The sequence below is a fragment of the Dermacentor andersoni genome, chromosome 11 (assembly GCF_023375885.2).
Source record: "Dermacentor andersoni chromosome 11, qqDerAnde1_hic_scaffold, whole genome shotgun sequence".
Classification (NCBI taxonomy): domain Eukaryota; kingdom Metazoa; phylum Arthropoda; class Arachnida; order Ixodida; family Ixodidae; genus Dermacentor; species Dermacentor andersoni.
Window position 1 is genome coordinate 11,222,918 of NC_092824.1, and position 13,823 is coordinate 11,236,740.

The window sequence follows — 13,823 nt, forward strand, 5'->3', positions numbered from 1 at the left end:
CAGAGTGCAGAAGCGAACTTTACAATGTATACAATGAAACTGTTGTGTACTTCACGAACTCTACAAACAATGCGACTTATGTTATGAGCAAAAATCATCAAATAGGCAAGCAGTTCGTCACAAGACAACAGCCGCCATACTAATTACAACGCCGCACCAGTAAAGCGCGTAGAGTAGCAGACGAACAGGTTATAAAAGCGACACCAACGGCCAAATGGTTGAACGAGAGCTGACGCAAGTGACTCCGGTGACAAAGTTTTCCATGGGTGTCTGTGCAGTTATGTAGCTCCAATAGGCCGTGCTCCTCACCAATGCCTTCCTCACTTTCTCTCAGCTCGCGCGTGCGCAGTAAACACGGAGACCTCGGGGGCGACGCGCAAGTGTGGTGCCGCTTGGACACATGCGAGCGTGGTGTTTGGCAGTCGCCACAGCCAGCTGAGCCCGACTTGTCCGCTGGCCTGATCATGAACTCTGTAAGTTTCGCCTTGTTTTTTGCCACCAGATGGTCCTATTGTAGGCTACGTCTGCATGAATATTGATTATGCCTGTTAATCGCTTCACTTGGCAGATGGGGGCGTAGTTATTTCATAGCACAAGTGGTACAAGTCTTCTGAAGCACCCGAAAGTTCGCTGGGGTTGTTCGAGTTTAAATTTAGTTCATTTTCTTGTCGATGCCTATCTTGAACACTTGCAATGGGCATCATAAAAGTAACATGGTTCGGCGGATCGGAATACGTGTTCGCGTTATCTTTTGAAAACTTGCGAAGTAGAATAAGTGTGCCACAGTTGAGCAGTTCCCTGTTTGCAAACTCGTGTTCCGTTCGGGTCTGGCGCCCGCAGCACGGGCAATAAGGTAATTCCCGCGTTGATAGCAAGTTTGCACAAAATGCGTCGACCTGAGACACGCTTGTTTTAGACTCGTTTGGGTTTCCCTTTGCGCAGGTACACGACGAGGTACTTGCTACAAAGCAGTGGGAGCAACCGCTGACGACTGCCGACATGCGAGCCCGAGCTGCGGAGTGGTCGCTGGCCGATGACTCCAGGGTAACATCCAGCTGACAACAATGCCATTACTGCGCACATTAAATAGGATGAGGAAATTACTGAACAGAAACGAATGAGCCGTAGGGGCCACAGGTTTTCAAAACTTTTCACTACAATAATACAATGCAGGAGGATAATTTCTGCGTAATTGCCTTCATGTCGCCATTATGTGCACGATAAACTTGAAACGAGGTGCATTCATTTTAAAGGTGCACTGAAATAGGTAATTATGACGAACTGTAAGAGCCGACCTTTATTGAGCCTGAGAGAAGCTGGCCGCTTCCGACGCTGACAAATGGCGCAGGAAGAGACGTATCTCGCCAACTGGTAGACAGGCCAGGTCAGTAGAAGCAACTTATACCGTCGTAAGTTTTTTGGATGTCAAGGTGGCCAGCAGTCTAATCGTCATGAGAGGCCTGAAGGACATGAGCACGAAGGCAGTGAGGCAGTACAGGCACCCAGCGTTGTCCGCCAGGATGATGGATATGGCGGTACAGCACAAAGTTTTGTAGCTTCAATTCTCAGCTGTCGATAGAGCCTGGCGTTCGGCAGGGGTGAAGCTCCCTGAAGGCGGTCTATAATATGTCAACAGTACGAATCGTCGAGTTGTTGAGATGAAAATTATTCATGGTCGTCCGAAGTGAGATGGTCAAGAAGTGCAAAGGACAATACCGCCGTAGAAGAGACATCAGGGATTGCGTCCTTGGAGGTCGTTGCGGAGTCATTGATCAGTGCGGCTTGAGAAAAAGCGGGCAGCGAGAAAGAGCGTCTGCGTCTTAGTGCTTTTTACCAGACTTGTAGATGATCTCAAAGTCATATTCTTGCGGATGAAGGATCCAGCGACCAAGATGTCCTGACAAGTTCTTGAGTGTGGAGAGCCAACATAAGGCGCATGGTCCGTAACGATGGTAAAGTTGCGGCCGTGGAGATAAGGGCGAAACTTCTGGACGGACCAAACGACGGCTAGGCATTCCTGCTCAGTGATGGTATAGTTCTTCTCGGCAGGTGTGTGTACGCGGCTTGCATATGCAACGACTCTCTCACGCGATGAGGTGTCTTGCTGGAGGAGAAGTGTACCAGCGTTAGCGAGGCATGTGAGAACCTCGTCCAGACATTGCAGGTGCTGGGCAAATGTCGATGAGAAAATAACGATATCGTCCAGATAGCACACGCATGTTTTCCACTTCAGGCTGCGCAGAACAGTGTCAATCATGGGCTCAAAAGTTGCGGGAGCATTGCAGAGGCCAAAGGGCATGACGTTGACCCCGCAACTCCACCACTTGTGACGTCACAGTAAGGGTCGACCTTTCTTGAGCCTGAGAGACATGGCAAAGGACCATCAGCACAGTCCACTATGGTGATGCGACTACCCGCACGATGGAGAAGGGCACACACACGGTGATGTCAATATACAAATGATGAAGTGCGCAATAAATGCCCACATAATAAAGGATTTGCGGTCGGTAGACAGTGCAGTCATGAACATGCGAAACAAATATTTATCTGCATGCAGCAGGCACAACCTCATGTAAAAGATAGCTGCAGGTTTTGAGGAACCCTCTGTTTTGCTGCTATGACACCATAGACGCCAACCATGACAATGACTTACTCTCAAGCTAAATCTTCCGGTTGCTGATGCATCCTGCCCCACAATCCGGTTACCACTTGCTGTTGTTTTTGGGGTCTCCAGCTTTATTCCATGCCAATGCACGAAGAAACCTATGATGCTTGTTAAAGATGCAACAAATTTTCTGAGGACCCAACAAGCTCTGGCATCAGACTTTTACTGAACACAAATTGAACTTATACAAATCTTAAGAGCTGCGTCAGTTTTGACACATAATATTAATGGCTGCTGACATCAACTGTTATGAGCATGTCACACACATAGAACATATTCTTTGTTAGGCATTACTGCTGATGGATGATTGCACATATTTTACATTTTTTGTCCTTCACAGTGAATCTGCTATGCATTCTGAAGCAATGCACCAACCTACTTGCTTTTCTTTGTTAGAGAGGCACTGAAACATTTTTTTAAACATGGTAGGAAAACATTCCTAATCAATGCTGCTGGGAACATAGGAGCCAAACATCAAGCTGCTGCATGCAGCAGGGAACCTGCGTACTCTCATGCAGTTTTCGATACCAGTGCTCTTTTACCACCTTAAGAAATGTTGTCGATGATGCTCCATGAAGCACAATGGCCTATAAATCCCAGTCAGTGGGCACACACCTGGGCACCCTGCCAAGTAAATGGGGAAACAGCAGTTAAAGCCTGCCTTTTCACTGCTTCTTTGTTGCCTTCAGGTGCTTTGTCATCCTTGAAGGGTTACAGTAAGCGGAAAGATCAGAGCATTAGTGCCACTGCAGCTCGGAGGAAGCTGAGAAATCTTGTTAAGAATAAAGTCCTTGAAAGGCATTTAAGGAATTCATCAAGAACATGTCAGCGTTTTGCTCAGTTTCGAGAAAATATGTTTAGTGCCCCTTCCTTTTTCTACTGCGAGTTAAAGATCTGTAATATTCAAACCAAAGATTCCCTGCTTCTCATAATATTTGTTTCATCACTGGTGCATGGTTCTTAATATAAATTTTGCTGCAAACTAGGTAAGCTCCAGTTCAAATGCAGACATAAATATGGCATAGATGAAAGCTGCAATTCTTGTGTGCCAATGTGCACTGTCCATTCTGTGGAATCCCAGCTGCCTGGGCAGGCATATCTCGAGCTGGTAAAAGCACGTTTGGAGCAAATGTAAAGTAACAAAGTGAAATGTGAAAAACATGCCGTCTGGCACAAGAAAGTGTGACCTTCAGTGTTGCGTGGAAAAATTCTGTGCCATAATCTAAGCGAATTTTTTTTTATGTTCCAAGTAGTTTTCCTAGTTTATAATGTATTAAAAACCATGCACCACAATTAACGACAGGAAGCAAATGTCTGGTTCGAGCACTACATATTGCCCTTCTATTTCGCAGCCACTAAATTTAACTTGGAGCAATGATCGGCGACGTCATTCCAGCAGGTGAATAGAGAGTTTAAGAATTGAGCGCCCAAGCCACACTTAAGCATTGGGGGATGCGAACTCCTTTGTGGGCCCTTTGCAGTCTTTTGTGCTTGCTGTGCTTCCTTTTGCATGCCTGGTGGTTTGTGTCCCCAGCATGTTGGCACCTTAATCTAAAACTCTCTTTTGCTGGTAGAAGCGTGTTCTTGGACACGAATATATTGTACCAATATATTTGTGAAAAAATCCCCTGGTCATAAGACTGAATGTTTTGCCGGTTGGTTTCAGTTGCTTGCATACCTCGAGGTTTTCACCGAGAGCATAACATCAAGAACCTGTGAAATCCAGAAGCAACTGGAAGGACTCATTCATGAAACTCTGGTAAGAGTTGCCTTGGTCATTGGATTCATTACCATAGCCTATCCCAAGCCTACACTACTTGCACGGTTAAACTGTCACTGCACACAGAGGAGCTGAAAATTTGCAAAGGCACCCACTGCGAGAAGTGGCAGCACCATCACTGAATTATTGTGGATGGGCAGCATGCAGGCGGCGATGCTTCGCCATGAGCAATATTGTGGTGATGCAGATTGTGATGCTACACTCTTCTTCATCATTGGACGTTTGCACAGAAAGAGCACAACAGAAAAAGTGCTAGCTGTCAGGAAGCTCACTCTCAACCACAGTATTATTTTCTTTTTTTCATTTTTCACAATTGTTCTCTGCATCTATTTGGCCTGTATCGTCCTTAATCACTTAACTTATTATTGCATCACATACCTGGTGCTGCAATGTCATATCAATTCATCTACAATTTTCATGTAACAGTGTGTACTGGTCTACACTTTCACGGAAAACTCTCAATTATAAACTAGAAGGTATGTTTAGTACATGTATTACATTTTCTTTTGATTTAAGGCAAGTTGTTGACGAATTTGCTAGAACACAGTGTAACTATAAATCTGTTGTTGGATAGTTCTTTTTTCTTTAGTTGCCACATTACTGCCACATACAGTTGTGCTGTATTTCCTGGCATATCTGGCCACCAAGCACTATTAATGCGTAGCGTTCTTAGGGTACTTCACGCACTTTCCAAGGGCTATGTGTCTATGTATGCTTGTATCTATGTTTGATAACTTTTTTGTTTTTACAGCGAAATGTAGAACCATTTCAAAGTCCTCAAAATTAATGCATTCAGCATTTCATTTTGAGCCGAATGATAAAGAGGGAAAGAAATAACCTTCTTGGGAGACGCTACAACCAAAAAGAACACTTTTGCACATTACAATCAGAAATGGGTAATAAAATTCTGACAATATTGTGATCAGAGATCCCACGGTAGAAAAAAAAGTGGCATAACGAATAAAACTGCGCGGAATAAACACTAGGTCTAGGATAGAGCTCGAACGGCCCTGCATTCAAGTTGCTTTATTTACGAATCGAATAAGGTTATGCAAAAACCTAATGTTATAAAGAATATGCACGTGGTTGCTTGGATACACTCCAGAATATACTCGTGCCCAGTCAATGTCTGGAATATTAAAATTGCCAACTAAAAGCATTTTACTATTCACATACCGATGCATATGTACTTGTAATGTGTGCTTGTGTAATGTGTACTTGTGGGTGACATATCTGGTTGGTCTGTACATTGCATATAGAATAAAAGTGTTGCTCCAACAATAGTTTTATGCATAGGCACTCTAGTTGGGGTAAATTGTGCAGCAAGACAGCACCAAACTGCTTTTTTAAGGACACTGCTACTCCACCACTTCTAGTTAATGTTTGTAGAAAACAATATATGACAGTGGGCAAATGTATTCATCGATGATTTTACAGTGATAGGGGGATTATGCTACAATGATATTCTAAATTCCTCAGATTTATTCTTAACGCCACAGGAGTTTAAATGGACGGTTTGCAAAATAGCGAGCGCCATCTGGTGCACAACAGGCAAAGCTGCAGTACTCTGCGCGCGAGAGTATCTGCTTACAAAGCGAGTTTCGTTTTCTGGCTTCTGTCTGGCCTCTGCCACGACAACCGCATATGTTCACTGTGGCAAAAATAATTGAAGATGCCATCACTACGTTCCGGTTTTCGGACATGTCATGGACCTCTGACTTCTCGGAGCGTACCATTCAAACTGATCGTATATGGCAGTATCTGCTTTCTATAACTGCCACTATTCACCAGGCTCATAGAGGCTTGGCGCTGAAGAAAGAAGATTACATTAAAAAATTGTATATTTGGAGGCTGCTGATGCGAGCGGCATGGACTCCTTCAACAAAGAACAAGAGTGCATGTCGTCGAAACACACTGCCAATGTGTTGCCGAGTGTCCATACTTTGTTTGGCAGACTGAAAATAAACACTTTACAACTCACGGTGTTTTCATTGGAAGTGCCATCGACTGCTGCTTCGACAACTGGGAGCTCGGCCTACCGGCTCGAGCGATCAGCGGCTGCCAACGAAGTCAGTGCGCCAAGCGTGATGCTCCGCTTAGGAGAGTTTACCGTACTAATATGGCCCATTGGCATTAAGGCAAAGTTTCATGGAGCTGTTTAACTTATTACGGCGGTCCTTTTTCGCATATGGTAAATAGGGAAAGTCTCAAACAGCGAGTCGTTTTCTCGACTGTATGCACTAACTGCCACCGATGAAGATGGTAGGCCTTGCTCGCTGGCCGTGGGTGTTGCCGGTTACGAAGAAACTTCCGCTAGCAATAACGCATAGCTTCTTGCGAACACTTTAAAGCATGCTTGAATAATAAGAGGCTAAATGAAAAATACATTTAGGTATCTGTACACCGCCGACAGAAAAGAGCAAATCGGGTGAACTCCATCGCAGGGTGGTCATTCTGCGCTGCCCTTCGGCGACACCAACTGCCCTCGGATGGTATCTTTCGATCACTCCAGTGGCGTAGTACTGGCCGCTGATTGTCACGTCAGGCACGCTTTCGACATTATAATATTTATTGTAATTACGTGTCAGCGACAACTGAGTGACACCACTGCACTTTTGCAAGCTCTGTCCGTCCTCGTCCACCTTGAGCTTTCCACATTTCCGGCAAAATACGGCTGCGTTTAAGGGTTTCTCGAAGCTTGCAGGCTGAAATAACCTCGTGGCGCTGGCATATGACAATTCAGTAGCCCAAGCAGTGTGATGAGAATCGGCTCTGCGAGGAGCGAGCAAGTTGTGTACTGTGATGGCATCGCCGGCCGTTGCTTATCCATGCTGCTTGCCTCGCTGGATAACTGTTCTCAGACGGAAGCCAAAATAAGCTCGTGCTCTGTTCGCTAGTGAAGCACTTTGTGCGCAATATGCAACACAACTAGCCGGCCTTTTCTTGAAAATACCACTATCCAAACCACCACAAACCGGTGTCTCAAAGCATGCTATAGGGCTGCGTTTCTTGTTCATCTGATTCTCGTTTATAACCATGTAGAGGACGCTCGTGGCAGCCATGTTCGCGCATGCACAACAGCATTTTTGCAAACCGTCCATTGACCAAGAGGAGCTCCTTCTGCACCGTCATCATATCGTGTTGTTCCCGTGATAGTTCCTTCCGCTTGCTCATTAAGCTTGACTTTCTGTTCAGTTTGTCAGCCCAGATGTTCATATCTTTATCAACCTTTGGCTCGTTGTTCACCAAGCTCTCTTCCCTCGCTGTTTGTCGCCTTTTGCACTATCCCAAGGCAGCTTGCGTCTTTAAAAGTAGCTTGTGAATAGTCATCCTAAAGTCGTGACTCGCAATTTAAGTGACCACTCGTCACTTTCTTGCATGGTTCCAAAAGCATTTACCCATTCAACCGAATCTTTAAATTTTGTTACAACCATGTGAGTTATCATGCAGGACGGCATTCAATACCTCTGTTAGCTACTATTTTTCAGTGAATTAGAAGGAACTTGAATAATGTTAAATGTGACCCTAATGCATTGTATGAGACCATCATAATTGAAATTTGTGATAATGCGTTCCCAGTGACTGAAGCACAAAAAGGCTATGAAGCCTTAGTCTATCTGGTCCCTTTCTGTTGCATTTCTAAACGTGAACTCTTTAACAAGTTTTCATTTAGTAGAGACAGAAGTTTTGAAAGAATATAAAAAGTATAGAAATCTGCTAAGTGAGTACATTAAAAAGAAATTGGTACTGCATGAACAAATTCACTGAAATCTATTTCAATCCCCAAAAATTTGGTGTACTTTCACGGACCTGAAAACACGTATACTAGCTGTGGGGATGCGCGACTCTCACGCGTTGCCTGATATGTTGTTTTCGCGCATAGCTCCCGTTTCCTGTAATCCAGCTTCGCCGCGTAGCTTGATGCCCACGGCAGTCGGTGTGGTTGAAGTGCAGTACGAGAGATGGCGTGAGTGTGGCGCTGCTAACGCCACCTAACGGCGGGGTTACTTGGGCGCAGAAAGGATAATGCTCTTCCTCTTGGGTTTGAGGTCAGCAAGCGACGCGGACGTTCCGCGCATGCGCCGATCCATGCTTCTGCGAGACCATCTCGCGAGCCTCGTTCTAACGTGCCACCGTTCGCATGATCACACGCGTGAACGACCAGGAGTTGGTGTCCAGCATGGGGTGAACATATTCGCTCGTTATCCGGGCGCAGTGAGCCGGACTTCCTAGATTTGTCGCGCACCCATCGGCATGTTTTGGGGATAGCAACTTGGCTAGCAGGCATTGATCTATGAAAGGTGCAATAAATGCCCTGTGATTGTTTGCACTACTGCGTTGTTCCTTTGTCCCAAGAGCACGGGTGAGAACCCCACATAGCATGCCCACTTAAATCGTACTAGGTGATAAGATTGCAACTAGTAAAGACCTCGCTAGTGAATTTAACTGACGTTTTGTGGCATCTCAGGAATACGGATCGCCTAATAAGGCAAACCAGTAAAAGCAATTCAGTGTGCCCAGTACTTTATTTGCGAACTTAAACTGCGTTAGGGACAAGACACCAAGGTAGTAGACATGACGAACGCAGCATTCAGGATAACTTTTGTGTACAAAAACGAAGTATGTGTAGTACACAAACGTTGCATTGGTACTTGCTGATATCTTTCTAGCTAAATTAGATTGCTTGTTAAGCAAGGTGCCGCACAATACAAACATGGATGAGAAGAGCACGAGGACGGGTGCACACCTGTGACTGGGTTTTATGTCTGTGTGTGCAGTCATTGCCTACGCGCATGCTAGAAACCTGCTTTCATTCTGATACAACCTGATCAAGGTATCACTGACACAATCATAATCTTTGCTAGTAAGAAAAAAAATTTTGAGGTGCAGTCGTGACCAGATGGCACGTGAGCTTGCTGAAACTTTTTTCATAAGAAACAAGGGTGATGATTGTGTCAATACCTTACCGACACTTCTGAACCATTTGTACTGCTACGAGAATATTGATTTATCTAATATTTCTCTGAAAGAATTGCCCCAAATGTTCGTGTAGTTTTGTACTGTACAAGTACAATGTACTGCGTACTGAACGTGCATGTCTCATTCTCTGTACCGAACGTACGTGGTTTTTTTTTTTGTTTTTTTTTTGTTTTTCTCCTCACGTTTTGTTTGTTGTTGTACTCCGACGCCGTCAATGCTGCACTGTAAGAGGAAGCCAGGACCTCTCAAGCTGTCTATACAGCTTTTTCCCTGGCTGTCCTCGCAACACCAGTTGCGGAAATAAACCTTCAATCAATCAATCAATCAATCAATCATACCTTGATTAGATTGTACCAGAATGAAAACAGGTTTCTAGCATGTGCATAGGTGATGTTGCAGCGATGATGATATAAAACCCAGTTGCGCGAGTGCAGTTGCCTTGTACTCTTCTTGTACATGTTTGTATTGTGCAGCACTTTGTTTAATGATGTGTGATCGGCTCACGCAGCAACATGCACTATTGAATAAGATTGCTTTTTGTTGCGGGTGCTTACTGACAACTGCATAGTTTGTCTTTAGATACCTAGATGACTTTTTAATCTTGTTAAATACTAACTCTGACGATGACCTTAAAGAACTAGCGAAATGCATTCGCGAGTCCTTCAGATGCACCACCACCAAGTTGAATTTTACCTTTGTATTGCCCGAGAATGCTTCTTCGCAGCTTTTAGACCTAAGGCTGTTCTTTTATGATAAGGACCACCTATGTTGCTCGTACTGTCTTGTTCAAATGGGGCACTTTTGCTGTTTTCCATTTGTGTCACTCAAAGTTGGTCAAGAGGAGCATTGCGGTGTCATGCTCGAGGTCATCTCCTGCCAAGTAATGTCATCATAAGGTCCAAGTTAGTTTCTCTTCCCAGGTGGAACATCTCCATTATGCAGGTTCTCCACACGCACTCCACACTTTGGGCCATAGCTGAGTCTCAGTTAAAGGTCATATGCCACCATACCACCGACACTGGGGGTGAAAAAACGAGAAACAAGAGACAGGCGAAAGTTTTAGGTGATGTAACATGTCCATAAGGTTTTGGATGGGATGAAGAGGGCGGCCAGAAAATTCGTTGTTGAGATTTTTTTCAGTGCCCTGCAAGTTACCGCATTCATGTGCCCTAATATAGATAAGCCTAAAACTGATCGATGTGGCTTAAAATACAGGCACACTTATGCAGGGTGTCTACCGACCGGGAAAACCGAGAATTCTCAAGGAATTTGAATAGTCTGGAAATACTCAGGTAAAACTCAGGGAATTTGTGCTTCTATCAGGGAAAATTAGCTGTAACTTTAGTGAAAGGGAACGAAAGTCATGTTAATGCTGGCTCCAGTAACAGAGGAATCGCAACGAATCGTCATTGACGCCGTGTCATCGGCAGGATGTATTGCCAGAGAAGTCAACGACCGATTTTCCTTACACCCTATTTTTCGGACATGCCCGATAATTCGCACGACTTCGCGGCACGACCACGTACTCCATATAGTCAATGTATATTGCCCTGACTGCAGGTCTGAAATGGCAATAATCAAAGCCACCACCTCCGCCATTTTGATTATCTCGCCGCCTCGAACCGGCACTCTCGCACGCAGATCCGCTAGCAGCCGTAGCCACTACCGCGGCAACATTAAGCCTAGCTTCTTCTACGTTCGCTATTAAGCTTCTTGCCGTGCGGTGCCGTGTTTTTCATTGAAAGGATTCGCCGCTGTCGGCAATGGCACAGACTCCACCTTTGTAATCCTCGCGATTAGCTTCGAAGCTCGCAGAGCACAGCGCGTTGCGTAATGCCAGTCACCGAAAGTTAGTTTCGCCTCGGTACAGTAGTGCTAGGCGGTGAAGCACAACAAGGGTGGGAAGGGGCAATTGTCACGGGACACAGTATGCATTCCTTAATTATACACGCGTGCACCCCCGTCATCATGACCAGGAAGTCGAAAGCTTCTATGAAGACGTGGAATCAACGATGGGTAGAGTGAAAACAAAATACACTATACTGATGGGCGGCTTCAATGCCAAGGTAGGCAAGAAGCAGGCTGGAGATAAGGCAGTGGGGGAATATGGCATAGGCACTAAGAATAGCATTGGAGAGTTATTAGTAGAGTTTGCGGAACACAATAATATGCGGATAATGAATACCTTCTTCCGCAAGCGGGATAGCCGAAAGTGGACGTGGAGGAGCCCGAACGGCGACACTAGAAATGAAATAGACTTCATACTCTGCGCTAACACTGGCATCATACAAGATGTGGACGTGCTCAGCAAGGTACGCTGCAGTGACCATAGGATGGTAAGAACTCGAATTAACCTAGACCTGGGGAGGGAACGGAAGAAACTGGTACATAAGAAGCCAATCAATGAGTTAGCCTCAAGAGGGAAAATAGAGGAATTCCAGATCAAGCTGCAGAAGAGGTATTCAGCTTTAACTCGGGAAGAGAACCTTAGTGTTGAAGCAATGAACGACAATCTTGTGGGCATCATTAAGGAGTGTGCAATAGAAGTCTGTGGTAACTCTGTTAGACAGGATACCAGTAAGCTATCGCAGGGAACGAAAGATCTGATCAAGAAACGCCAATGTATGACAGCCTCTAACCCTACAGCTAGAATAGAACTGGCAGAACTTTCGAAGTTAATCAACAAGCGTAAGACAGCTGACATAAGGAAGTATAATATGGATAAAATTGAACATGCTCTCAGGAACGGAGGAAGCCTAAAAGCAGTGAAGAAGAAACTAGGAATTGGCAAGAATCAGATGTATGCGTTAAGAGACAAAGCCAGCAATATCATATCACTAATATGGATGAAATAGTTCAAGTGGCTGAGGAGTTCTATAGAGATTTTTACAGTACCAATGGCACCCGCGACGATTATGGAAGAGAGAATAATGTAGAGGAATTCGAAATCCCACAGGTAACGCCGGATGAAGTAAAGAAAGCCTTGGGAGCTATGCAAAGGGAGAAGGCAGCTGGGGAGAATCAGGTAACAGCAGATTTGTTGAAGGATGGTGGGCAGATTGTTTTAGAGAAACTGGCCACCCTGTATACGCAATGCCTCATGACCTCGAGCGTACTGGAATCTTGGAAGAACACTAACATAATCCTAATCCATAAGAAAGGGGACGCCAAAGACGAAAAATTATAGACCAATCAGCTTACTGTCAGTTGCCTACAAACTATTTACTAAGGTAATCGCTAATAGAATCGGGAACATCTTGGACTTCTGTCAAGCGAAGGACCAGGCAGGATTCCGTAAAGGCTACTCAACAATAGACCATATTCACACTATCAATCAGGTGATAGAGAAATGTGCGGAATATAACCAACCCCTGTATATAGCTTTCATTGATTACAAGAAAGCATTTGATTCAGTCGAAGCCTCGGCAGTCATGGAGGCATTACGGAATCAGGGTGTAGACGAGCCGTATGTAAAAATACTGAAAGATATCTATAGCGGCTCCACAGCCACCGTAGTCCTCCATAAAAAAAGCAACAAAATCCCAACAAAGAAAGTCGTCAGGCAGGGAGATACGATCTCTCCAATGCTGTTCACAGCGTGTTTACAGGAGGTATTCAGAGAGCCGGATTGGAAAGAATTGGGAATAAAAGTTAATTGAGAATACCTTAGAACTTGCTATTCGCTGATGATATTGCCTTGCTTAGGAACTCAGGGGACTAATTGCAATGCATGCTCACTGACCTGGAGAGGCAAAGCAGAAAGGTAGGTCTAAAAATTAATCTGCAGAAAACAAAAGTAATGTTTAACAGTCTCGGAAGAGAACATGAGTTTACGGTAGGTAGCGAGGCACTGGAAGTGGTAAGGGAATACATCTACTTAGGACAGGTAGCGACCGCAGATCCGGATCATGAGACTGAAATAATCAGAAGAATAAGAATGGGCTGGGGTGCGTTTGGCAGGCATTCTCAGATCATGAACAGCAGGTTGCCATTATCCCTCAAGAAAAAAGTGTATAATAGCTGTGTCTTACCAGTACTCACCTACGGGGCAGAAACCTGGAGGCTTACGAAAAGGGTTCTATTTAGATTGAGGACGACACAACGAGCTATGGAAAGAAGATTGATGGGTGTAACGTTAAGGGATAAGAAAAGAGCAGATTGGGTGAGGGAACAAACGCGAGTTAATGACACCTTAGTTGAAATCGAGAAAAAGAAATAGGCATGGGCAGGACACGTAATATGGAGGGAAGATAACCGATGGTCATTAAGGGTTACGGACTGGATTCCAAGGGAAGGGAAGCGTAGCAGGGGGCTGCAGAAAGTTAGGTGGGCGGATGAGATTAAGAAGTTGGCAGGGACGACATGGCCACAATTAGTACATGACCGGGGTTGTTGAAG

General features: G+C 44.9%; 1 protein-coding gene across 1 annotated transcript in view; it reads left to right on the forward strand.

The window, feature by feature from the left end:
• Nucleotides 1-300: 300 nt before the first annotated feature.
• The window catches only part of LOC126517670 (uncharacterized), a 335,110-nt gene continuing 321,587 nt past the window's right edge, over nucleotides 301-13,823 (forward strand). The window contains exons 1-3 of the mRNA XM_055064291.2: nucleotides 301-473; nucleotides 943-1,044; nucleotides 4,332-4,424. Of these exons, the coding sequence (XP_054920266.2) occupies nucleotides 312-473; nucleotides 943-1,044; nucleotides 4,332-4,424 (357 nt within the window). The 5' untranslated portion in view covers nucleotides 301-311. The remainder of the gene's footprint in view (nucleotides 474-942; nucleotides 1,045-4,331; nucleotides 4,425-13,823) is intronic.